This window comes from Sinohyriopsis cumingii, chromosome 4 (genome assembly GCF_028554795.1).
Source record: "Sinohyriopsis cumingii isolate HCF-2022 chromosome 4, ASM2855479v2, whole genome shotgun sequence".
Taxonomy (NCBI): Eukaryota; Metazoa; Mollusca; class Bivalvia; order Unionida; family Unionidae; genus Sinohyriopsis; species Sinohyriopsis cumingii.
This window is the reverse complement of record NC_142964.1, coordinates 57,335,876-57,363,016: the sequence shown is the minus strand read 5'-3', so window position 1 is coordinate 57,363,016 and position 27,141 is coordinate 57,335,876. Positions and strand designations below refer to the sequence as shown.

The 27,141-nt window shown below is 35.9% G+C and overlaps 1 protein-coding gene across 1 annotated transcript in view; it reads left to right on the top strand.

Annotated features, from left to right (window-relative positions):
* The window catches only part of LOC149801213 (uncharacterized), a 29,647-nt gene extending 6,679 nt beyond the window's left edge, over positions 1-22,968 (top strand). The window contains exons 3-8 of the mRNA XM_089955263.1: positions 16,242-16,292; positions 18,402-18,452; positions 19,105-19,155; positions 20,702-20,755; positions 21,745-21,795; positions 22,627-22,968. Coding sequence (XP_089811389.1) covers positions 16,242-16,292; positions 18,402-18,452; positions 19,105-19,155; positions 20,702-20,755; positions 21,745-21,795; positions 22,627-22,658 — 290 coding nt within the window. The 3' untranslated portion in view covers positions 22,659-22,968. The remainder of the gene's footprint in view (positions 1-16,241; positions 16,293-18,401; positions 18,453-19,104; positions 19,156-20,701; positions 20,756-21,744; positions 21,796-22,626) is intronic.
* Positions 22,969-27,141: the final 4,173 nt, after the last annotated feature.

Genomic DNA, 27,141 nt, shown 5'->3' with positions numbered 1-27,141 from the left:
GTTATTTAATTCTTTTGCTGTGGCTTGTTACATTTTTAGTAGAACATGCTATATTATTCTTGGCTCCTTTATTTCCCCTTGCAGTTTATATAATATATTATCTAAATATATCAGCAACTGAGAAAGGAACAAACTAAATTAGAATATCCAATTATAAATTATGGCTCTAAGTATTGAATTTATACGAAAAGATCTTCATATAGATTAAACTAATGATGATATTCTACCTTATGTTCGCTGAACTAATTTAAATTGTCTTCCCTTCATATTGTTATTTTTGTTCTTCATCAGCTTAGTTTTGATCAATTATTGCATCATAATTAAATATATGTTTCAAATCGTTTCGTATTTTTTTGGTATTTCATAAATATGCATACATGTTTTCATTATCTATTAAAATCGCATCATCTGTGACTGTTTGTAATTTATTATTGTGTGACATAATTTAATCTAATCTAGTTTGCATATTAGTTAGAATCATCTGTATACCTCAAACTATATTATTTATGCATATAAATGTTTTTTGTACCATTTATTAAAAATTGGATTTTCATATTTCATCAATATCTGATTATGATGCACAAAATAGTACATTTTCCTTCAAAATAATAATATTTGTGACTTTGTATAGACCAAAGGAAGCTTAATTTTCTATTTCTATTTCTATTAGTATACAAATGTGCATGACACTTTGTAGCCATCTAATCTTTTCAATATTTTCGTTTATTCAATTATCATTATCATATTCATAATGTTGTATTATGATTATAGCACATGTAACATACAAAACAAAAGTAACAACATCTAAGTGTGTCTACTTCTGATCTTCTATTCGATGCACCCATATATTGGTATGATTGAACATAAGCTGGCAAGTACAAATTTTGTATGCTAAGAATCCAATATCTGATTTGTGATTTATGTCAGATAATTTACATATTTCTATGTATGTTTTGTATATTACTATTGTTGTTCTTGTTGATGATGATGATGTTTTTATTATTATTATTATTATTATTATTTGGATTAAACGCAGAAGTACAGCTGGAATCAGTGTGTTTAGTTATATATATATATATATATATATATATATATATATATATATATATATAAAATACACAACACCAACACGTAGAATGTGTACATGTACAATAAAAAAGAATCAACATTTACACCTTCTAGTGGACGAGATATTTATCTCGATTTTTATATTGAAGCAACTAAACAAGAAATTTTAAATACCAGTCCTAAAAGAAAACATTTTACAAACATATCTAAAGAAGAATTAAATTCTTTACGTAGCTTATCGCAAGATGAAAGTATTATTATTAAAAAAGCGGATAAGTCTAGCACCATAGTAATAATGAATATGGAGGATTATATTAAAGAAGTAGAATGACAATTAAATGATGAAGAATATTACACAAAACTTTCCTATAATCCTTCTGAAGAAATGAAAGAAACAATAAGCCAATGTATTAATCAAATCTCTGTACACAATTGTTCCATATATGATGAACTAGATATCTTCCCAAATAAAATACGCACACCTCAGTTTTATATTTTACCAAAAATACATAAAGCGGTTGATAAGTCACTACCTTTAGGATATCCAGGTAGACCCATTATTTCTACATACAACTCAGTTACAAATAATATATCGCAATATATTGATCACATTTTACAACCACTAATGAAATCACTACCTTCATACGTCAAAGATACTTTTGATTTCATTACCAAATTGAAATCTTTACCAAAACTAACTGAAAATTCATTCCTTGTTACACTTGATGTGGTTTCACTCTACACGAATATACCACACAATGATGGTATCGAAGCATGTAAATATTATCTTGAAGATAACGAATATACATATAAACTATCAAAAGAACATATTTGTGATTTGATAAAACTTGTGCTCGAAAATAACTTTTTCAATTTGGTAATACAAACTATCTCCAAAAAATGGGAACAGCAGTGGGTAATCCTATGGCACCTGCTTATGCATCTTTATTTATGGGAAAATTAGAAAATGATTTTCTAAATAAATGCCTCTTAAAACCGGATGTATGGTAAGGTTTTTAGACGATATCTTTATGATTTGGAGTTATTCATTAGAAGACCTTTATTACTTTATAGACAATTTAAACAAATTACATCCAACAATAAAATTTACATTCAATGTCTCTAAAACTAAAGTTTCATTCTTGGACGTTGATGTCATGAAAAATGAAAATAATGAAATTACTACCATGGTTCATGTTAAAAACATGAATATTCATCAGTATGTTGAATATTCTTCATGCCATCCTAAATCATGTAAAAATGGGATACCATATAGTCAAGCAAAAAGATACAGAAGAATTATTTCGGATTTTGCTGTTTTTAAATCATCTTTGACAGAGCTAGGTCAGCATTTTTTAAATAGAAATTACCCTATTGACATCATTAATACTGCTTTCCAAAAAGTATCTTCTCTTACACAGCTTGAATCTTTACAATATAAAATCAAAAATAGAAATGAAGATATCATTCCTTTTATTATTGAATATAATCCAAGTTTGCCTAATATAGGTAAGATTATCAATAAATATTGGGATTTATTAAACTTATCATGTAAAGCAAGTGTTAAATCACTATGCGAAAGCAAACCCACACTTGCTTATAAAAGGACTAAAAATCTTAAAGATTTCCTAACTAATTCCAAATTAGAAAAACCATCATATAAAATAGGATCATCAACTAAATGTAATAGACCTAGATGTTCACATTGTTCATTTATTAATGAAAATACTTGTTTCAATAGTAATAATACGAAAGAAACTTTTAATATGCGTTGTGACATTAATTGTGCAACATCAAATGTTAATTATTTGATAACATGCAAAAAATGTGGCATCCAATATGTTGGACAAACCAGTCAACAAATATCTAAACGTATGAACCAACATAGATCAGATATAAAAAATTATATCGATCAATCATTTTCATCTCATGTTGCTGCACATTTTAACAAAAATTCCCATACATTACAAGATTTCTCCTTCCAACCTATTGTTAAAGCTGATTATGAAATGGAACGTCTACTAAAGAAAACCTATTGGATTCACCGTCTTAATACGGTATATCCAGAATTATGTCCCCTGTTTACAATTAGATATGAATATTTCATATTTTACTTTGCAGAAAATCTTAATTGGTAAAAGTAAAATCTAATAACATAAAAATAAGTTTACTAATTCTTTAAAAATGAAAGTGAATTTGTAAATTAATTTTCAATAAATATGATTAATTATTTATAAAATACTTGATAGTAAGCGTTATGCACACCATATTTTTATTATATAAATTGAGTTCTGATAACTTCTTTACCAGTTGTAAAGATTATATTAGTATATATGTTCTATATATTTATCTTTCTAATTTTTTTCTTTTTTTTCTTTTATTATTTTTTTTATTTCTTCTTTTATTATAATTTATTTTTCTATTTATTTATTTATTATACCTCTAATAAGGGTATATCATACATAATACAAATATTACTAAAACTGTTTATCCCTAACTTATATATATATATATAACTGATTGTGGTACGTTTTCAACACAGTCATTACATTTGAACCTTAGTCTATATTTCTGAAATATATTGATTATAAGTAAAATAAGTATTGTTAGCATAATATATCCAATGATTTTTTAAATATTTCAAATCCGTTTAGCAATTCTTCATTAAATGCATATCTAATCTACTTCCTGGTATTGAGTAAACTTGTGGAACGGAGGAAGAGGTAAGCAAACGTACATGCATTCTGCTTAATTCTCGATTCTCGCATACGTTTTGAAATTAAATTTGGGCGCTGACAATGAGGATTATATTTTGACTGAGAGACATAAAACATGTTCTTACAATTCAACACGCATCCAAAAAGACAAACACGAAAATTTAAAGCTAGTGGTAAAAATCATCGATATTGTTATATGTATTCAGTAACCTTGTTTACCCTCCTGTACTTATAAATTTGTTGTACACATCATTCCTACCTATATGCCTTTAAAAACTGTAGAAATAATGCGTAGACGCTATTAAATATGGCCAAGTTTACAAAAACTGGTGACAACGTATAAACTAACTTCGTTTCAGAAAGCACTCAACATAATTTGACCGAATTTGACAGAAAGCATCCTGGTAGGAGGTTCTTTTAAGTTTTAGAAATAATATTGGTCCTCCTTAAATATGGTTGCTGTAACGAAGACGCGAAAAGTCATTGTTACTAAAACTAATTTAATCGACTTCTTCCCCGGAACCGCTAAATGACTTTTGACAAATCTTAACAGGAATCGTGCTGGCATAAGACGTTTCAAGTCTATTACAAAATGCTGCCTTGCTCTAAAATAGGGTCGCCGTTATTTAAAATATGAAAATGGTTTTAAATGGCTTCTTCTAAATAAAACTGATAAGCAGAATTTGATCAAATTTGCAAACGCGCATCCAGTTGCTAAGATCATGGAGATTTGTACAAATGATGTTCATTGAATATTGCTGTTCCTACTAAAAAGTAAAAAGATCTTACTGATTCCTTCAGAAGGTCAATCAACAGAATCGTCACACATTTGACTAAAACCATCTTGGCATGAAGCGCTTTCAAAATTATACACGTGATGCCGATTCGATCCGCCATAAAATATGTCCGCCTTTACTGAAAATATAAATACTTAAATGACTTCCTTTCCAAAGCTCTGAAAGAATTGTAAATAATGCACCTTAGCATAAAGACCTACCAGACTTGTATATAATGATGCCAATCAGCCTTCAAATGTGTCCATTGCTACACAGAAAATCGTTAAAATTGCTTCTTCTCCAAGACCGTTAAAATAATTTAACAAAACTTAATAGAACAAATCCTGTCATGAAGTCATTTCAAGTCTGTATTTAATCACGACGCAAAATCTAATATGGATGCCGTCACTAACACAATTCAATCTTTAAACTACTTCAATAAGACTAATGTATCTCGTTTCAGCTATCTCGACATAAAAGGGAAATCCTGGAATAAACGGCTTTAAAGGTCTTGAATCATTGTCAGTCTTATTCAAACTAGAGTAACTTATCAACAGCGTCTCAAAAAACACTCAACTGAATCTCACCAGTTTTGACAGAGAGCATCGTGGCATAGGGGCTCTTAAGTTGTTGAGATTCCATCCCTTGAAACATAGCCACATCATCTTATCTCAAAATACTGTCTAAACAGCAGCATTTTTGACACACTTTGATACAAGTATCCTCACATGGGGGCATAGGACAACTGATACCGATGTCTCAACCAAATATGGATCAAGATGCAAAATCTAGAAAAATCTTGAAACAATCGCTTCCATGGCCTATGTCATCTACATCACTTGAAGAAAGTTTAACAGAATACATCCATCTGACCGACATTTCTAGGCCAATTGATTGTTACATTTGTCTAATTGGTAAATGTCAGACTGGTGAGCGATCTCAGGCCCAGATGAGCCTCTTGTTTATTCACTGATATGTACAAGTGGATGCTGTAACTTGGTCAATACACTAGGTAACCTATGCTATATTCATAGATTTTTGTACAGGGATAAGTATTGATCTTTGTCGGATTTTGAGCTAATGCAAAAAATGATCCGTTTTATTATACATTATTGATAAATGTCTGACTTACATCGCCAGATTTTTAAATGTGTACCCTGTCGTTTGACATTTTCTGGAAAGCATCTTCCTTGATGATTATAAATGAAAATAGTCCCCAGGTGACGTAATGCGACTTTTACAATTGGATGATCTTAATACTCTCCAGTGGAGATGCATATGATCGATCTTCTTGTCATCGAAACCTCTTGTACCAACAGTGCTCTCCACTTGTCGTGCGCCATAGAATGTTGTCGCCGTCGCCTTCACTTGATGTAACTGATCATTTCATCTCTGGCCTCTCTGCAGAGTGTTGTGATCGTTTTATGATGACATCCACTCGTACACTAACGTTTGTGCGATTGTTCGCTCTCTCTCTCTCTCACACACACACACACACACACACAAATATCGTCAAGTAGCTATATCGTTCAGTGAGACATATTCTTTGAACGATGATGTTTTTGGGCTTATGCATGGTGACCAGTATATCTGATAGAGGAAGAACCCATACAAATCCCTGGAAGAACCACCGACCCATGGCAAACTGTTGGCAAACTTTTTCACATATCCACGCCTGAGACTCGAACCCACGCGGACATAGGTAATATGTCTGTAAAAGCGAGCACCTAAATACATATTCGGAGACTCAAAACAATCCACTGACACAAAAGTGAAGATCTTGTTACATACATCAACAGAAAGGACACTGGACAGCAGTATGTCCACAACATCAAATAAAAATTAAGCACTCATGAAAAGCACATTGAAACATAGTCCCAATAGTAAAGCAGGGAATTTGCACAATTGTTTTGTTTTTTTTCTGTTTTTGGCAGTCAACGATACGTATTCATTTTAAAGCAAAATCTGGCTTTCTGTAGAGTGTTCTTCTGTCATATTATGTGTGCTCTTTGCTCCGCACAACTCTTTCTGCGTGAAGGCAAAGTGGATAATTAAACGCTTAAAAGAGAAAGCCATATTTTGGAACACGCATTTACGTCGAGAGGTAAGTCTTTGCTTTAAAATGTGTTGGGGGCGGGGGGCGGTATTTACAGATGGTAATGGTTAACCTCTGCACAGAGGGAAGAGTTGTGATCTTAAATAGTTTTACTAAAGTTCGCCACTGAAACTAACAGCCGTTATCAAGGTTTCACACATTTTGATGCGGGTGTTTGTATCGAGCAAAAATAATTCCCTGCTCCATTTGCTTCAGTTATTATTTGTATTTGTGTGGATGCTTAATGTGTACTAATGCGTATCTGTCCTTCTATCATAACATATCCTACTCAAACTCAGCACATATATTATTTTATCGAATAATGCAAAACAGAGATAGGAATCGAGAATTAGGCAATGTTTATATCTCTCACCTTCTTCCTCGAACACTCTAAGAATAACAAGCATATATTTTTCTTCCTAATCATCTGATCCAAGTTTTAAATTCTATTTTTAAAAAAGTTTCAAACGTGAAATTATTTCTATCCAACAACGCAGCGACGTTCTTCATTATTTTATTTAAATTGAGTTTTAGTATTTACGTTCAAATGTTTTAAATGTAAAAAAAAATTGTGAATCAGAAGGATTTTCAAAAATAGCAAATTCTCCAACAAGTAAAATCATTCAGTTGCATTTTGACAAGCCGAAAGCAATCTGCACCTAGCATTTGATCAAAAATTGATAATAAATTATTTACAAACTTGGCCATTGTTAAGCGTACGATCTGCATTTATCGATAAGCAAATCTTGTCACGAGTCAGGTCATCATTTAAGACCACGCCATTATGAACGAGGCATCTGCGTGTATTCAAAATCAATTCACTTCACTTTTATTACTCGTTGTCAAATAAAATAAGTATTTTATTTCATGTGATAAACAGAATCCTATATTTATAAACATTTCAAACGAATTTTGTTTAATTCGTCGAATACTCAAATACTTGCAATCCTTTTCCAATTAAGGCTAGAAAAAGCTACCAAATATTGGCTTTGCTTAGGGATATTCCATTTAAACATACCCCTGGGGGTGGGGGGGAAGGCACATTCAAAAATGGGTGACCACCTATAGAAGTGATTTTTTCCTACCACCACCAGTCACAGAGGTGAATTTTGGACACCCATGCCCTTGCATAGAAGCAAATTTTAGAAATTAATTACCGTGAATACAAATTACTTTAATAGAAGTGAATTATATGTAGATTAATTTTTATTATTTGTAACTTGAATAGAAGTATTAAACTTAATAGTCAGAAATAAAATATAATGGATCTAATTAATATTGTAAGTTTTAGAAGTTATTTTAAAGTTAGACAAGGTAATATATATTTTATATGAAGGGATTAAAGAATTTTTAAAACCACAAGATGCCTGAATTATTTTATTTTCTGTAAACTCGGAAAATGTTTCCCAACAGATTGGAACATGCAGCTTTAGTTGTCTTATATAAAGACGACACATATCTCATATCACACCTTTTACACACAGTATCATTGGATACTCAGCCAACCCATTTGAAGTTTTTACATGTTTATATGTTCAAACAAACATTACAAAACAAAAACATTACCATATTATATATATATATATATATATATATATATATATATATATATATATATATATATATATATACGGTTGTTGTCTTTCCCAGGCATTATTGTTGTATCTTGTCTTAATTAGTCAAATATTACACCTGTAAAATTTCTGCAATTTTCAACCACACAAAACTCATTGGATCAGCAGATGCATGTAGTTCAGAAACCAAAAACAATTCCACAAAACAGTTTTCCCATGACAAAGAGTAATATTTTGAAATATGGTAGTTTATCACAAGGTCGACATATTTGTAGAACCATAAAAACCATTATTTTCACAGTGATTTGTGAATAATTTGTCCAATTTTCAATAATTTATCATTTCATATCTAAACTTTGCTGTCTTCAAATCAGTGAGAATCCAGAGATATCATTGTTTTAGAGGAAATATTTCAAAACTCTGTGACTTTTCTATGAATGTTTACGTTAACTGGCCGGAATTGGTCTTTTATCTTACAACTCACAGCAGATTCAAGTAACAGTGCATTATTTATGGAAAGTACCAAACTGTATTTGGCCAGCCAATGGCAAACACACAGTGAGTAACAAGATAAGAACAACATGCTGGGAACCAGTCCATTTCTGGCTTACATAGAAAAGTGTGAGCTTTTCAGATAAATTCAAAGGAATCAATCAAACACATGTACCGTCCACCATTTTTAATAATGCTCTTTGGTCACTTTTTGAAAATTCTTGACCTCATGTTATCTCATGCTGAAAATTGCATATTTTGTTTTTACGTATGGTTATATATAAATGTGTCGTGAACATTCAGCTTCAAGAATAAATTCACTTTTTCTATGTTCCAGGTACTTCTGAAGACTTTCTGTGCCTTTTTATCACATGCCTCCTAACATTTTTGCATGAAATAGCATAATCATGAGTCATACCAAGTTGAAATTGTATGTTACTCTTAAAAGCAGTAGTGCATATTCATTATAGTGTTCTTTGATGGTGCAACATTCAGTTTTGGATATCCTAAATTTGCATATTTTCATAATAATTCTGACCCTTGTTTTGAGCGATATTACATAGTTCGTGAAGTAAAGACAACTGTGGTGTCAGAGATAGAGAAGAAACTGGCACTAAGTTGGTACTCAAGAAACATTTATGATTATGTATTTGTTTAAATGGAGAAATACTACAGATTGACTCTCTATTCCTTGGCTTATGATGACAATATTCATACTAAACATTTTAACATTTTAAAATTTAACACCAGTGTCTCTAGATAAAAATCCTACCTAGAACAGATGACCTGACATTGATAATATTTCAATGACCACAATCACATACATATTATCAATACGTCTAGTATCACTGAGTCAGTGAGTGATACTCTCGTCGAGTCTCTAACCTCGAAAATTTATTACACAACAAAAGTTGTACAAATATTTTGTAATAAGTTTGGTATAATGAATGACAGTACGTCTGTATAATCCGATTCCTTGCTATAAACGTCTGCCTTTTCATACAATCGTTTTGGTGTGTTTTTGAACCCAAATTATGTGTTATTGTTGTCATTGTTTACATTTCGTACGTACCCATGTGCCGGGAAGAGTTACCGTTCTTGCTAGCATGGGTGACCTTTGAAAAAGACGTAATTCGTGGGTTTTCTGCAAATACTCGCACACATTTTACCACTATTCTCGTAAAAAGAACTAAAAAGTATTTAAAAATTAGGCGTAGGTGAGCGTATATGGTCGTTTATTTAATTTTTCAGCGTTTTGAAAAATTCGTTTTTCGTTTTTCCCCCAGATGAATTGTTGTTGGCATCCGTTAGTCTCGAGAGACGGTGGAAATGCACCCATGAGAGATGGCCCCGTTGGTGGTTGTGCAGCGTCTGCTGTGGCTAAGTAGTCCAGTGCGGGAGTGGCAGTCCCTGCTGCACTTGCTGCACTTGAAGGTTGTGTCAGGTGTTGGTTGGAGCTGCTTCTTCTTCCTCTGCGATCGTCTTTCATTAGCTAGCAAGCGTTGCTTGTCCTCTACCGCTTTCAGACCAATGATCAGAGCATGTCGCCAGCTTGATCTGTCTAGAGCGAGCTCTTCGCAGGTGTTGACATCGATATCAAGGGCTTTCACGTCATGCTTACAGACATCCTTGAAGCGGAGATGTGGCCGTCCGATTGACCTTTTGCCAGAGGCGAGTTCCGAATAAAGAATGTCTTTGGGGATCCGTCCGTCAACCATTCGACGTACATGGCCCAGCCATCTGATGCGGCGTTGGCGGAGGAGTGTGATCATGCTGAGAATCTTGGCACGCTCGAGCACCTCGTTGTTTGTTACTCGATCGCTCCAGGTGATCCCGAGTATGCGTCGGAGGCATCGCACGTGAAAGGCGCTCAGTCTTTTCTCTTGTGAGGCGTACAGAGTCCAGGTTTCACTGGTGTACATGAGAGTGCTTAGCACGCATGCACGGTACACGGTGATCTTAGTGTTCATGGTCAGCATGCTGTTGTTCCACACTCTCTGCGACAACCTGGAGAGAGTTGTTGATGCCTTTCCGATCTTGTTGAGCGAGAGGTTGTTGGTGATGGTAGAGCCAAGGCACATGAACTGACTGACCACCTCAAGTTCGTAGTTGTTGATGATGATGCTTGCGGGGGGGGGGGGTCCGCATCCTGAACCATCACGTTTGTTTTCTTTAGGCTTATGGTTAACCCAAACTCATCGCATGCTTTAGCAAAGCGGGCCATCAGGCGCTGAAGCTCAGCTTCTGTGTGGGTGGCTAGAGCAGCATCGTCTGCGAAGAGCATGTCCCTGGTGGTTACTTCACGCACTTTGCTCTTTGCCTTCAGTCGTGCCAGGTTGAACAGTCTGTCGTCTGATCGTGTGTGCAGGTAAATCCCTTCTGTGGACGTCCCAAAGGCGTGCTTTAGCAGGACTGCGAAGAAGATGCCGAAGAGCGTGGGGGCAAGGACACATCCCTGTTTAACTCCACTGCGGATGTCAAAGGGGTCGGATGTTGAGCCATCCTACTGCACTGTGCCTTTCATTTCATCGTGGAAGGACTGGATCATGCTTAGCAGCGTTGGAGGGCAACCAATTTTCGCCAGGATTGTGAAGAGTCCGTCTCTGCTGACCAGAACGAATGCCTTGGTGAGGTCTATAAAGGCCAGGAAGAGGGGACTGTGTTGTTCTCTGCATTTTTCCTGCAGTTGCCTGACAGAGAAGATCACGTCGATTGTGGACCTCTTTGCGCAGAACCCACACTGCGACTAAGGGTGAACTCTGTCAGCAAGCGTCTGCAGTCTGTTCATGATGACGCGTGCGAAAACTTTACCCACGATGCTGAGAAGTGATGTGCCCCTGTAGTTTTTGCAGTCGCTTCTGTCGCCCTTGTTCTTGTACAGGGTTATGATGTTAGCATCTCTCATGTCCTGAGGAACTGCACCCTCGTCCCAGCACTGGCAGAGGAGGTCGTGCAGGCGTGTGAGCAGCACGCTACATCCACACTTAATGAGTTCTGCTGTGATGCCATCCTTCCCTTGGGCTTTACCCAGGGACAGTTTCTCTAAGGCCGTCTTTAGTTCGTCTACAGTAGGTTTCGCATCCAGTTCAGCCATGAGAGGGAGGTTTTCAATGACGTTGAGCGCGTTATTGGTCACGTGGTTCTCTTTGGAGTACAGTTCGAAGTAGTATTCCACCCAACGCTCCATCTGCTTGCCCTTGTTGTGGATGGTATCGCCTGTGGCAGACTTCAGTGGTTCTGTCAGTTTCTTCGTGGGACCCATTGCTTTCTTTATGCCATTGTACATGCCTCTGATGTTTCCAATATCTGCTGCTGACTGGATACTCTGACAGAGCTGAAGCCAGTACACATTGGCACACTGCCGTGCAAATCTCTGTACTTTGCTTCTGGCAGACCTGTATGCCTATAATGTCTTCTGACAGGGGGATCGCTTGTATTGCAGGTGAGCACTGCGACGCTCTTCTATGGCTGGCATGAGTGTGGCAGAGTTAGCCTCAAACCAGTCATTGTTCTTTGATTGCTTCTTACCAAAGATCCGTGTGGCTGTGCTGCATACAGTCTCTCTGATGTGATCCCATCTTTCTTTGGCACTGCCGTTGGGGGGTAAGACGTCTTGGAAAGAGCATAGGTGAATTCCTCAGCCTTGTCTGCATATGATGTCTTGCTCACATCAATGCGTGGTTGACCCTTTTGCCGAGAGCGGTGGATCTTCTTTGGCTGAAGTTTCATTTTGCAGCACACCAGCGAGTGGTCGGTGTCGCAGTCAGCGCTGTGGAAGGTACGGGTAAGAAGCACACCCTTCATGGCTGACCGTCTTGTAATGATCAAGTTCAGCTGGTGCCAGTGTTTAGACCGGGGATGCTTCCAAGACACTTTCTGCTGTGGCTTTGTTTGAAAGAATGAATTGGTGATGCCGAGTTCTTGGTACGAGCACATCTCTAGAAGGCGCTGACCATTCTCATTCATCTTCCCAACGCCAGACTTGCCAAGACAGGAGGGCCAAGAGTCATGATCGGCACCCACCCTAGCATTGAAGTCGCCCATTAAAATCAAGATCTCCTCCTTGGGAATTTTGTTGATGAGCGAGTTTAACTCATCATAAAACTCATCATTGGTATCTGTGGAGGATCTTAGTGTGGGAGCATAAACGCTGATCAGGTTGACAGGCCCGTTTGAGGTGTGGAGGCGGAGGGATAGCAGTCTTCCATTTCCTTGTTGGCAGGGTTCTATCATCCCCAGCAGAGTGTTCCTGACAGCGAATCCAACACCAAACTCTCTGGCTTCATCTGCACTCTTTCCTTGCCAGAAGAATGTGTAGTTCTTTTCTCTGAGGGACCCAGAATCTGGTAGCTGTGTCTCCTGTAGTGAGGTGATGTCGACCTGGAGCCTTGCAAGTTCGTCGTTGATGACTGAAGTCTTACGAACATCACTGATTGTCTGGAGATCATCTGAAAGCCCAGTCAGCATGGTCCGGACATTCCAGGTACCTAGCTTGAGGATTGAAGTCTTCCTTTTTATTTTTATTTTGTTATTTCTTGGTGCAGTAGTTGCAGTCCGCTTGTCAGGTACTCGCGTACCTTAAGCCTTACGCACCCAGCAAGGCAGGCGAACTGTGGCGGGACGGCACCTTATTGGCTGGGGGCTGCCCAGTTTGAGGCGGGGGGTAGCTGTCCAGTGAAACATGTTGGCCTCTCCCACCGTCAGAAGCAATCCCTGGCGTCTGGTTCTATGCCAATCGAGCGGTGACTTATAACCGGTAAACTGCTGCTTCCCGTGTTGTGTCGACGCTATGGAGCGAAGCTGGAGTGACCTCTCCAGAGTGCAATCCTGGACAGGGTGATATGGAGAATCAACTGCTGCCCATGCAGATGATCCCCCCTCTCCACGCAGCTGATAGATCCAAGGGAAAGGACAAGCCGATACGTCATGGCACCAGCTGCGTCGCAGGAGTTGCCGAGATGACACTTGAAATCAATGCCAAGTCGCCTTAGGGACTACGTCTCCGGATTTTCTGTTGGGGTTTACTCCCTTAGCGTTTCCCACGAGAGGGTATAGTCGCAAGGCAGCCAAGGTTTGAAATCGGAGTTTACCTTCTCCTAGATGGGCGACCACCCAAGGTTAACGAGCCCCATCTGCCCGAAGCATCTGGTTTTGAGGCGCCAGAAGCTCGCCTGTCATCCCTTCTCCAGTCAGTTTAAACAGGTTCCGCCACTCGTGATGGCCTGGAGCTGGATTTGGTTGTCAGAGGCTCTATCAGACGCAAGCCATTGGGAGATTTCCAAGGGAAGTGGGTGCTTTTCTCCCACATCCGCCCCCGACGATGACAACCCTTGAAACCCGTTTCTACGTTGTAGAAATGGCCCAATGTCATATACGCTAAATATAGACATTTGACCATTCAGCTATGAATACATTCGGCTTTTTGTAATAATGGCGGCTTTTTAGATATTAAAGCGGAGAAAGTACTGAGTGTAATGAGGTTGACATTTTGAGAAAACGTTAATCTTGATTGCCAGTGCCCTCTAGCGGTGTCCCCTGTTGCTGCCAACTATTGAAGAATCAACGCTGATATTTTAAGCTAAACTGCGCGTAGCGTAATAAATTTGGTAGCAATGTTTCTCTCGGGCATTCGACTTCATACTCCTACTAAAACTTTTACGTAGTATTTATAAATTTACTGAATGCCAGACCATTTTCCCACGCTATCGCTCGACATGACCATGATCGCGCCTATTTAATATGCTAGTGCAACGCAAAAAATGGAATACTTTCCCGTGTTAGTCAACTGAAAATCAGTTTATACCAAGGTTAAGTACCTCATTTTCAGTCAACCTGTGAGAAGACAGCATTCCATTCTGTGCGGTGTACTTGCATATTAAGTAGGTGCGATCATGGCCTTGTCGAGCTATAGCGTGGGGAAAATGGCCTGGCATTCCATAAATGTATAACAGTACGTCAAAGTTTTAATATGCATACAAAGTCGAATGCCTGTCAGAACAAAACATATGTACCAAAATTATTATGTTACGTGCAGTTTAGCTTAAAAGGTCACGTGAAGTATGTACGATTTTCAAACTTAATTCTGAGGCTGAAGAATGTCTCAACCTTGTATCTGTCTGTGGTCAAGTTCTCACCTCTAAAAGTAGCCATATCCCTACATCTTCGACGGACCACATGTTGCATTGTATTTCTGTCGCCATTTTATGTCATGTTTTAAATATTCTGCTGCCGCATCCTTACCATATATGGCTACATCCGAAGACTTCCGGATATCCACGTTCCCATTGTTTCCGTATTTCCGTTATAATTCATCGGGAAATTGCCGATTTATTTTTATTTTCCCCGAAATCCCGCGAATTACGATCAGTAATCCGCAATGACGTTATTTTTGTTAACCGGGGGGGGGGGGGGAACAGAAGAGAAAACAAACACAACGACACATATTATTAAAATAAAATAGGCATCACTGATAGAAGCATTTTTTCTTTTGATATGACAAGGCACAGAAGTGATTATTGTTTATTGATGACCATGCATGGAAGTTTTTTATTTTGCCGTCCGTGGGGTAGTGGTATGTTTAAATGGAATAGCCCTTAATAAAGTTCGTTTGGAATAAGTACTCATGCAATATCCCTTGTATATGTAAGATATTGAAAATGTAAATAAAGAATTTCAATTCTCGTTGAATCTTACGTAACAAAATGTGATATGAAGAAAGATATTTTGAATGTATATTTTGACAGATATCAATACGATAACATGAATTATCCCGGCGCTGTGGGAGGTATGGTGATATACATCCGATACATCCTTCTATCTGTAACTCAATCTCTTTCAAACTACTGAGGTGGAAATTCACCAAATCTGGTAATAGATTATCCATGTGACAACCATCAGCAGGAGGGTTATAATATAATTCTGCCTCTCCCTAACACGTTGAATGCTTTAGTTTATCAAATGTTATACCAGGGGTCAACGCAGTTGTAAAAATAATGAAAGTACCTGATTTTGGGTTACGACCATTGAATCACAACCAGGATGTGGGGATCTGATCTGGCCCCAGGGGGATGCGGAGCGATAAATAAAAGCGTCGGGTTTTGCAATGACGCGCACGAAGTAGATCTAGTTGTAGACTGCTCTAATACCGTATAGTCTATTTCCAAAAATGTAAGTTTGAGATGCTGTTGTCCTGATTAAATTTCATATTCATTAAGAACATATTTCATCACTATTTGATGGTCTGTCTGTAAAATATAAGCATGATAAACATACCTGAAATATAAGCCAGATTATAATTTGACATAATTAATTATTGATTAATTAATTAATTAATTAATTAATTAACTAATTAATTCAGACATTACGTTTTCAAATTGTGCTAGAAAAGAAATCACATGCGGTCGATGGTGTCAGTTGAAAAGGAAATATCCCACCCCTAAACGCCCAGAACGAAAAATCCCCACTTATTTTCTGTTAGTAACTTTTGCACTTATTTCTTTGAAACATTGATATTTTGCAGATCAGGAAAACATTCGCTTATCGCAAAGAGGTCTGCCGGTGTGCCAGGAAGGTGGGTATATTAGACACTGAATTTCTATGCTATGACTCGACTGCGCTAGCTTCATGTACTTTAGTTTTCTTTTATTGGAGACTTTAAAATATCATATCCAATGTTACCATTTCGAAGATATTGTTATCGCAGCTTCTCCTGAACATATGGCCGTATGGACATTGGTTTTCGCTAACGTTATCTAATAATATGCAGATAATCCTAGATAAAGATATTGTATATATGAGTAATTCCGTCTCTGTGACCATCTTGAAAATATTGTTACCACTGCTCTGTCTGTTTTATTGATATGGGTTTTTCAGTAAAACACCTTTTGTGACATGTAGATGGTCGTACATGAAAATGGCCCCAGCCTCACCCCAAACACACTTTATTGACCGCTTTCTCGAAAATCTTGTTATCGCTAACTACTGGTTATATGGACAGTAGAGTGTCACTAAAAGACTTTTTGACATATCTACATGGTTCTGAATGTTATGGACAGTAGAGTGTCACTAAAAGACTTTTTGACATATCTACATGGTTCTGAATGTTATATAATGGACTCTTGTCCTGTAACCGACCCCCGTCTAAATCAGTGGGTGGAAGGTGAGGCTTGAGTTCATATGTGTCTGAGGTTTCACTATGATTACACGTTGATGATAAGGACCATTTAAGATATTGATTGTAGTCCCACAGCAGAGATGGATAGATTGATTAGATGAGAAAGGAGGAGTTGAGATTTCTAACCTTGGTATCCTTCAGACAAATTTGGATAATAAAACATAATCATATTTGTGTCATTTTGAAATTTAACTGAAAAAGGAGGGGGAATGAAGGGTGGTGGTGGTGGTACGTGGTCACCTATCTTTAAAAGCATTTGAATGTAAAACCATATAACGTTTCCAAATATATTTTATCCTATATCAATTTGTAGGTATTATACATTGATATCATAGTCTCTGTGGATCCCTCCTATGAAAGTTTTATTATGACTTTTTTCGGGTAGGAGAGTGAGTGTAGTATTTGTCGTTTTCCCATTATCGTTTTTATTTCTAAGCGTCAAGGTGGTCTGGTAGTTTTCCTTGCTTGCTATTTTACGAGTCATTCATACAGAGATGATGCCGTTAAGTTGTAAGTGTTGTTATTTATGTGGATATCACTGATGATTTATATGATGATTGAGAAGATAGTTATGGTACTAAAAACAAAAACAGGTTCTTTATAACGGTGTATCATCGGAAAAAATGTTCGAAGAGACAAAATATATCTTTCAAATGATAGTCATGAGATTGACTTATATAATGAAAATTTATACTTTCTCCCAGTGCTTTGTGTATTTCTACTAGTACTGCATTTGTATCGCCTGGAAAGTGAAGACAAGACACTGGTATCACTTTTCCAATGGCTTTTTTCTTTGTTTTTATGTCTACATTAAGTTTGTACAGATGGTCCAGTTTCTGGAACTCAGTCTTATGTATGGTAATGATACTCGATGCTTATAGTCATCGTGACGTGTACTGTTTGTTACAGCCTAAAGGATGTCACTGTGACGACTATAATTTAGCAGATTAAAAAATTGATAAGCAAGATGATAAAGCAACAATCTTGCATACCACAAGCATGGAAGAAATAGAGATACTGCCATTAAATAGTACGTATATACATTGGGTTTCGCCTATATAAAGATATATGCAGTATTTTTCTAACCCTCCCATCGCTATCCAGAAGAGAAAGAAGGACCTGACATTTCTAACTTTGGCATCCTTTAGATAAATCTTGTTAATAACTTAGACAATAAGATACAATTCATTCGAGTCATCTTGACATTTAATTAAAATGGGGGGTGGGTGGGTGTCGGGTGAGAAGTTGGTGGTATATGGTCATCAATATTTAAAAGCATTTGAAAGTGAAACCATGGAATATTTCAAAAGTATATTGCACTTATCATAATGTAATTATTATCTATTGATATCATAGTCTCCGTGGATCCCTCCTATGAAATATTTGTAATGAGAGGGAAAGGAATGGTTGTCTTTGTAGTTTTCTTTTTGCTTTTATTTCTATGTGCCAAGAAGGTCTGGTAGTTGTCCTCAGTTGACGAATTACGTATTATTATTTGTTTTTTAGTTGGGGCAATGGAACAAATACGACCTATAATAGTGATACTGCCATTAAATTGTGAGTATATTTATTTATATGGATATCACAGACAATGTTTGTGATAACTAAGAAAAATGTTATGATATTAAAAAGCACAACAAAATAGGTTCTATGTAATACTATCTCATTGGAATAAGTGATCGGAGAGACTAAATTTCTCTTTCAACGATACTCATGACTTACATCATGAACGTCAATATTCTGTTTGTGTATGTTTTGTGTTTATGAGCTAATACTGCTTTGTCTCACCTGCACAGTGGAGACAAGACACACGTTCACTTTTCCATTAGCGTTTTTGTTTGTTTTTGTGTCTATATTAATTCTATGTAGATGTCTCAGTTTCTGTAACTCAGTCTTATTCATAGTAATTATACTTATTGGTTATATTCATCTTGGCAGGTACTGCTCGATAGAGGCAAAGAAAGTCACAGTGACGAATAAAAAACATTTAGCAGATTAAAAGAATTGACAAGCAAGATGACAAAACAATAGACATGCAAAACACATTATGTTTTCAATATGTGTAAGAAACGAAATATCATTACGTCGTTGAGTGTCACTTGAAAAGGAAATATCCTTCTGAGCCCAAACAACCAAACCAGAAAAAAATACTTCTTTTTTCAGTTAGTAACTTGTTGTTTAACTTCTTTCTAACATTGTTACGTTGCAGATCGGGAACACATTCGCCTGTCCGAAAGAGGTCTGCCTGTGTGCCAGGAAGGTAGGAAGCTTAGACGCTGAGTTTCTATGCAATAAATCGGCCACTAGATCTCTTTATTCTTGTTTTTAATTCTATAAACTTTTCTCTTTCAACTTGTTTCAAATAGCGGTCACAATATAGGCCATGTTTATCCATTGTAATACATTGCCTCTCTGATGCCAATCTTTGCTTTTTTCCGTTCATGCTTTGCTTCTTAGCTCTCCTGCTTAAAGATCAGAAGAACGAATGCACTGACCTGTCATCCATTGTCAAGCATACTTCCATTAGCACTAGTTTATTTTATTACTCTTTCTAAACTACTCGAAGGATAGTGTTGCAAAATTGGCTAGTTTCATCCTGAAGTCTAAATGGACCTTGAAGAATATATCCCTAGGATTTCAAACATAGTATCCAGTGTGACCATTTTGAAGAAACTCTTATCGCATATCTTCCTAACATATGGCCGTATCACGAAAGACGTCTAATAATAAGCAGATGATCCTAGATAACGATGGTGTAGATTTGAGTATGGCTGCCTCTGTGAACATCTTGAAATATTGTTAACACTGCTGTTTCTGTCATATCGATATGGAGTTTATCTTTCACTACCTCCTATATATACATGTAGATAGTCCTCCGTAAAAATGATGCAGGATGACCCAAAACCTGCCTGCCTTGTTTGCTGTCTTGAAGATCTTGTTGTCGCTAAGCGTCCTGAACGGCTGGTTATATCGACAAGAAAATGTCACTAAATGACTTTTTGTTATATCCGTGTGGGTTTGGATGATACAAAAATTATCTCTGTACTACTACCAGGGCTCTGTCTACATCATTAGGGTGGAGGAGAGGCTTGTGATCATATGTGCAATAATTTTTCACTACCAGGACGCATAGATGATAATCATCATTTTATACATAAAGTGGAATCGTATGATAGATATAGATAGATGGATCAAATGTAAAAGCTGAATAGGAATAGTTGCGATTATTTGCGACGGTTTCCCATGTAACTATTTAATTTTTGCCAGGTACCTATTTATCATGTCAGGATGATAAATTAACATATTTACACGAATATATGTTAAATAAAGCAGAACATTTGTGATGTTTATTTCATTTTGATCCGCTGTGTGAATAATGTATGCAGTATTATTCTAGGTCTTCTTCCCCATCCAGAAGAAAAAGAAGGATTAGATATTTCTAATGTTGACATCCTTTAGACAAAGAATTTTACATAACGTAGACAATAAGATACAATCTTACTCGGGTCGTTTTTAAACTCAACTAAAATGGGTCTAAGGGTGATTGGTATCTGTCTCTTAATCAATTGATGTCATAGTCTACTTGGTTCTCTCATATATTTTGAATTTGTCAATAGGGGTGGAGGAGGGGCTTGTAGTTGATGACATAGTCTACTTGGTTCTCTCATATATTTTGAATTTGTCAATAGGGGTGGAGGAGGGGCTTGTAGTGTTTGTAGTTTTCTTTTGATTGTTTTCATTTCTATGTATCAAGGAGGTCTCGGAGTTTTACTTATTTGCTATTTTATGTCTTACACTTGTTACAGTTGGGGCAATGGAAGAAATACGAGCCATTCCAATAGAGATACTGCCATTGAATAGTAAGTATAGTTATTTATGTGGATATCACAGATGATTGGTGTGGTGACTGAGAAGATAGTTATATACCATAACTAAAAAGCACAAAAAACAGGTTCTTTATGATGGTGTATCGTCGGAGCAAGTGATCGAAGAGACAACACATCTCTTTCAAATGATAGTCGTGATATTAATTTATATCACGAACATTAATAGTCTCTCCGTTTCTGTATGTTTTGTGCTTATATTTTAATACCACTTTTGTCTCGCCTGCAAAGCGGAGACGAAAGATAGGTAGTACTTTTCCAATGCTTTTTCTCATTGTTTTTGTGTCAACATTGAGTTTATACAGAGGGCTCAGTTTCTGTAACTCAGTCCTATTTTATAGTAATGATACTTCATCTCTATTTGATGTTCTGACAGTATAAAATAAGCATGATTAAAATGTCCGATATATGAGGCAGATTCAAATTTCACACAGTTTTGTAAGTATTTAACGAATGTAGCCAGACGTGAAGTTTTCAATAGGTTTAAGGAAAGAAAATGATTCGTTCGGTGAGTTTCAGTTGAAAAGATAATATCCGTCCTCTAAACCCCCCAAACCACACACAAAATACAGGTGACGCTCACTATTCAATTTACACGCTTTCATTTTAACGCCATTTATAATGAGGAGATAGCATTCAATTTGAGTGACTGTGCTCGTTTTAACGCCATTGCTGGCGTCATGTGATTTGCCTAGCGCGCAGCCCAAGTACATAATCTATGCAATGATTTTTTTTTTAAATTATACATAATCAATCATTAATTGAAAACTTAAAGGTATGATTTGACAAAGACCTTTCTTGATTTACGAGGACCCCATGGGAAAATTACTTTCGCTTTACGCCAATGTTCAACTAATGTCATAACTTTAGGAACGCATCTTTGGCCTACATCGAATGTCGCATGTACTTCTTTTCCTCGGATAACAACGTTTTTTCTTATTTCTTTCTTACACGCTACTTTGCAGATCATGAAAACATTCACCTATCGGAAAGAGGTCTGCCGGTGTGCCAGGAAGGTGAGCAGCTTAGAAGCTGAATCTGTATACAATGAATCAACCACTAGCTCTCTTTACTTTTGTTTTCTCTTCCTGGATATTTTTTCTTTTATATAGTCACAAATGGCGATCACAATGTCGACCATATATATCCATTGTAATGTGTTGCATCACATATGCCAACCTTTGGAATTATCTCTTCATTTCCTTTTCTCATGCTCAAAAACAAGAAAAACTTATCTGATGACCTGTCGTCCATTGTATGACATCCGTCCGTGAACACAATTTTGTTTTATTACTTTTTCCAAACTGCTGTAAACAGACTCGTGAAAGTGGCTACGATTTCATCCTGAGACTAAATGGTATGCAATTATGATAAGCTGATGAGTGGCTTTTAAGATGTATTTCTATTTAATAAGCAACCACTAATCTCCTTTATTCTTGTTGAGCTTTTTTATACAATTTTGACAAACGGCGGCCACAGTGTAGAAAATACATTGACTCTCCTATGCCGACCTTAGGAATTGTCTGATCTTTTTCTGGTTATAATCTCGCCTTGTGTGTTGTCCGTTAGAGCAGGTTTGTTTTGTTATTCCTCCTAAACAGCTTGGAGGAAAGTTGTGGAACTTGGCTACAATTTAATGTTGAGGTCTTAGTGACACTTAAAGAAAATAGTGTCCCTAGAACTTAAAATAAGGCCTCCACTGTGACCATCTTGAAGATCTTGCTATCACATCTCCTCCCGAATATATGATCTTATCAACATGGCGCATTTCCAGTGTATTCTTCTGTTGTCAAGGAGGTCTCGTGCATTCCCTTAATTATTATTTTATGTATTATTCTGTTTTACAGTTGGTAACACGGAAGAATGCGAAACTCCATAACAGTAGTATTGCGAGGAATGAAAACAAATTCAGGAATAACGACACTTCTCAGTCAAAAATAGCCGGATGTATATCTGATTCAGTGAGTTTCAGTCGTGACTGTTAAACCTATGGTATCCGTCCGTGCATACGGGATTTTAAAACGCAAACGACTTATCCGTCCTATATTTTTTATGAATGAACTACTGTTGGGGACTTGTGACCCATTTCTCTTAACAAAATCCATCACTATCCATTGGGACTTTAAAGCTGTAGTTTGGAGACGCCAAAATATCCATAGTTTACACTATGAATAAATGTGAATTTATAACATTAGACATGAAGATAAAATGTTGTGTTTGACTTCTTGAAACAAGTTGTTTTTACATTGTCTCTAAATATTAATCCATTAATGCATTGCATTATCAAACAATAATGTTTCAGGATTCACTCTCATCGTGCTAATAATGTTGCATATATTAGGACATAATTTTTTAGTACAAAAAATGATTGAAATTTTCTCTAAACTGTATTAAAAGTAAGTTTTGATTAAATTATATTGAAAGTAATTTTCTATTAAAATATATTGAGATTAAATCTATTTATTTCGGTATTACAGTTATATACTATTTAATATAGATGTGTAAGTTACCGCATTGCGGAAGCCTAAAATTACTGACTAAGCTATTAACTCCGTGGTAGAATTGTCTGTCTAATGACGTACATAGACCCAGACGATAGTCTGTAAGAAACTATGAAGCCTCACTTTGAGATTCTGGTGAACACAAGAACCTGGCATATATCCATATTTGGCTTTGTCCTAAGAAACTGATATAAAAAGCGTCAAATCCACGCACATGCCAGTTTGTTCGCCAGAGACTCAAACAGACTTCTGTCTATACAGGTAAGATTATCGTCTATGCACAATTTTTCATATAGTATAAGAATTTTTAGTGTTATAAGAATTTTTAGTGTTAAGATGTTAATCTAACATCAGTATGTTTAAACATTAGGTTATTTTAATATTTCCTTACTATTCTTTAGTATAATTTATTTTAAAGTTTGATTGTTTGAAGAACTTATATTTACTTATAATTATATTGTTGATTATTGTAAAAAGTAACGTTCGCTACCAACTTCATACTCAGTAATAGTTAAGTTAGAAATAAAATACTCTTTAAATAATAGAGTTTAATATGTTGAAATTTTATAATAAATTCAGTAACATATTTCAATTACGGTATTAGTCTGAAATATTGAATTTTAGATTTTTTAGCTATGGTGAAATTATTCGATATTTAATTATCTGTATTATATCCTAAAAGGCAGAAATTATACAAATGTATGATGTTGGTAAGTGAAAGAATATCGTAGTTTTATATGTATCTCTTATATCCGTAATTTAAGCTTATGTAGATTGATATTGGAATGTAATTTTATATGTTGAGTATTTCAATAAAGTTTCTTCGCTAGAGACTCAAACAGGCTTCTGTCTTTACAGCTCGGTCCCCTACCCTCGCAAGACAAATTCCCCAGATGTAGCCACATCTTCATAGTCAAATGATACCTCTTTAAAGAGGATTGAACTTCGTCCTTCTTTCTTTCTTTCTTTCTCTCTCTCTCTCTCTCTCTCTCTTTTTATTGGGTTTTGAAAACAGCTTGACCAAGAGTTTATGAGAAAATCCGTCTCATAAAAGCTGATGGACAATCCTTTCTCGTAAAGGCCCATGGATACATCTTTCCAATGGATAAACTCTTTTTTCATAAAAGCGGGTGGCTAATCCGTAAAAGCTGATACAAACTTCTTTTTTTCATAAAAGCTGGTGCATAAAACTTTTTCACGTAAAACATATTATACAATGAATGTATACGACTGTGTACACCCTTCATACAGTTTGCTGTAAATTTAAGAATTTGCATGTATATCACACGAACCTTCAATTATGAGTCCGGAGACTTGCCAACTGAGTTTTACAGCTTGAGGATAGCTAGGAAAGAAACACTTTTATCTAACAGCAAATTAGAAAGAGAATAACTGTAAAATATCACACAAGCATAATTAATTCAATAATGAGTTCTTATAACTAGTTTTTCGCTTATTTTGACAAACAAGTTAGCAAATCAATGTCGTGTTAGAATTAAAATTAAAATATGTAAGTATTTTAAAGCTATTGTTTTTCAACAGAACAGATATTAACTAAGAATATAAAAACTCCCAAATCATTTTTGTACAGTTTGTAATATATGTATTCATTATTAATAAAGTTGGCATCTTAATTCCTACAGAAATTTAACTGCAGAAGGAAGGGATGTGCATTCAACAGACAACATCCATCCTGTTAGGCTCTGATAAAATATTCAAGCGTTAAGCAAGTTAATATTCCCAGTGTACACTTAATTTTGCAAAAGACTTCTTCTAGAATGTAGAGTTTGTTTCCATTATGCATTATTAATATTTCAATGTCGAATATTGACTCCAAAACGCGTATTATCAATCCAAAACTTCGAAGAAAACAATTTCAGCACCGGTACCAAAGGAAGGGGTGCAGTGGGGTGTAGCACAAAGTAAACAAAAGAGAGTCGCACATTATGTACGTGTTTACACGTATGAATTGTTCATTTATTCTCATCTTACAAGAATTTCTGTATTTCAATGACTTTTTCAGAAATTAGAAAAGGTTATGTGTAAAATACTTTCAAAATATGACAATATGTGGCTATTTACACTGATTGTAATACCAAGTCATTTTTCACGTGTATTTAAAAACCTTTAGAACCTTTAAATCCATGATGTCTTTATCGCTCTTTGTAATTTTGCAAAAATATTTACGTTACATATCATTTTTTGAAGAATCATATTTTTTTTATCCTCATCACGCTGTGTGTGTTTGTGTGTGATTTGGATTTTTAAAGTAGCTTTAACAAGTTTTCAGTCATATAACTACGATGTCTGCATTGTGACAGTTTATAGTGATGTCTAGCACTGAAGCATCATGCTGCAGACATGTAGCATGATGTCCCACCCAGTCACATTATCCTGACACCAGGCCAACCAGCCCAAACACTAACCTCTTAATGCTGAGCACCAAGCGAGACAGCCGTTAGTACCATTTTTGCAAAAATTTTGGTATGACTCGGCCGGGGATCGAACCCATGACCTCCCGCATCCGAGGCGGACGCGCTAACCATTATACCACCAGATATGTAACGTAAATATTTAAAAAAATTACAAAGAGCGATAAAGACATCATGGATTTAAAGGTTCTAAAGTTTTATGACGCAGTTGTTTAAAAACAATTATATAGTGTTGTTACAGATTGTTTCATGTTTGCTATAAATTTATATTATGTTGAATTTCTATCTTGTAATAATACGAATATTGTTAAAATATGGATGAAATCTGAATTATATAATCAATAATACTATTGATATTATGATACTATTTTGTTGTTGTAAACCATTTCTTTTCTTCCTATGTCATGTTCTGGGATTCTTCTTAAGAATGTTTATTTTCCATTCTTCCTCAAATACATGTTGGCTACTTTAGGGTTAACTGGGTATTCCCTGATTTTCAAATTCGGAAGTTTGTAGAAAAATATGCAATTGATCAGCCTTATATGTGTGTGATATACAAATAAATCATTCGTCTTTGTTTCCTTTTGCAATTGTACATATCGAAGGCTGTTTAAATTTCTTTGGAATTTAATAAAGTTCAGCACAACTATTTGGGTATTAAATTCTTTTTTGAGTTACAGAAATGATGTCATGGTTACTGTCTGCATCTCTTTGAATGTATTGCTTTGTATCTTCTTCTCAGAGTGACATCTCAAAGGTCACCGTAAAGAAATCATGTCAGAATGCATATTCTTGCTGTCCATGTGGACTTTGGAGTTTCCTACTTAATTATCCCCTGATACTAGTACCTATAATCCATTATCTTGCATTTGGAGATCAGGCGCATAGCAACGCAAGAAAACATGAGCGGGTATGATTATATTTTGGTTACATTAATCTTTCTTAAATCCAGATTTTAAAAAATGGAACGCATATATATGTGTGTGTGTGTGTGTGTGTGTGTGTGTGTGTGTGTGTGTCTATCGATCTATCGGAAAGGATTAATACAGTTTTAACTATACTTCTATACTTCCCCTGCCCCACAAGCCTACCAAAACCAAAATCTATCTAATGAATGATAATGTTAAAAACACATTTAAAAAGTTTTAACAAAAATATTTTTGGGTTTTCATATATATAAATTAAGTACAACTGATCGATGATTTGACCAATACAAGCTGGTTCAAACAAATGCACATGATTATAGCATATGACACAAGTATAGCATACACACCATATAACACTGGACAAATAGATCACTGACAAGGGTCACTAAAACTGAATTTATATATGGCGATGAAAGCACCTAAAAGACGTATGCATTTGAAGGGAAGTACAAGCCATAGCAATGTATTTTAGTATAAGTAGCTGAATGAATGGGGACCGGAAA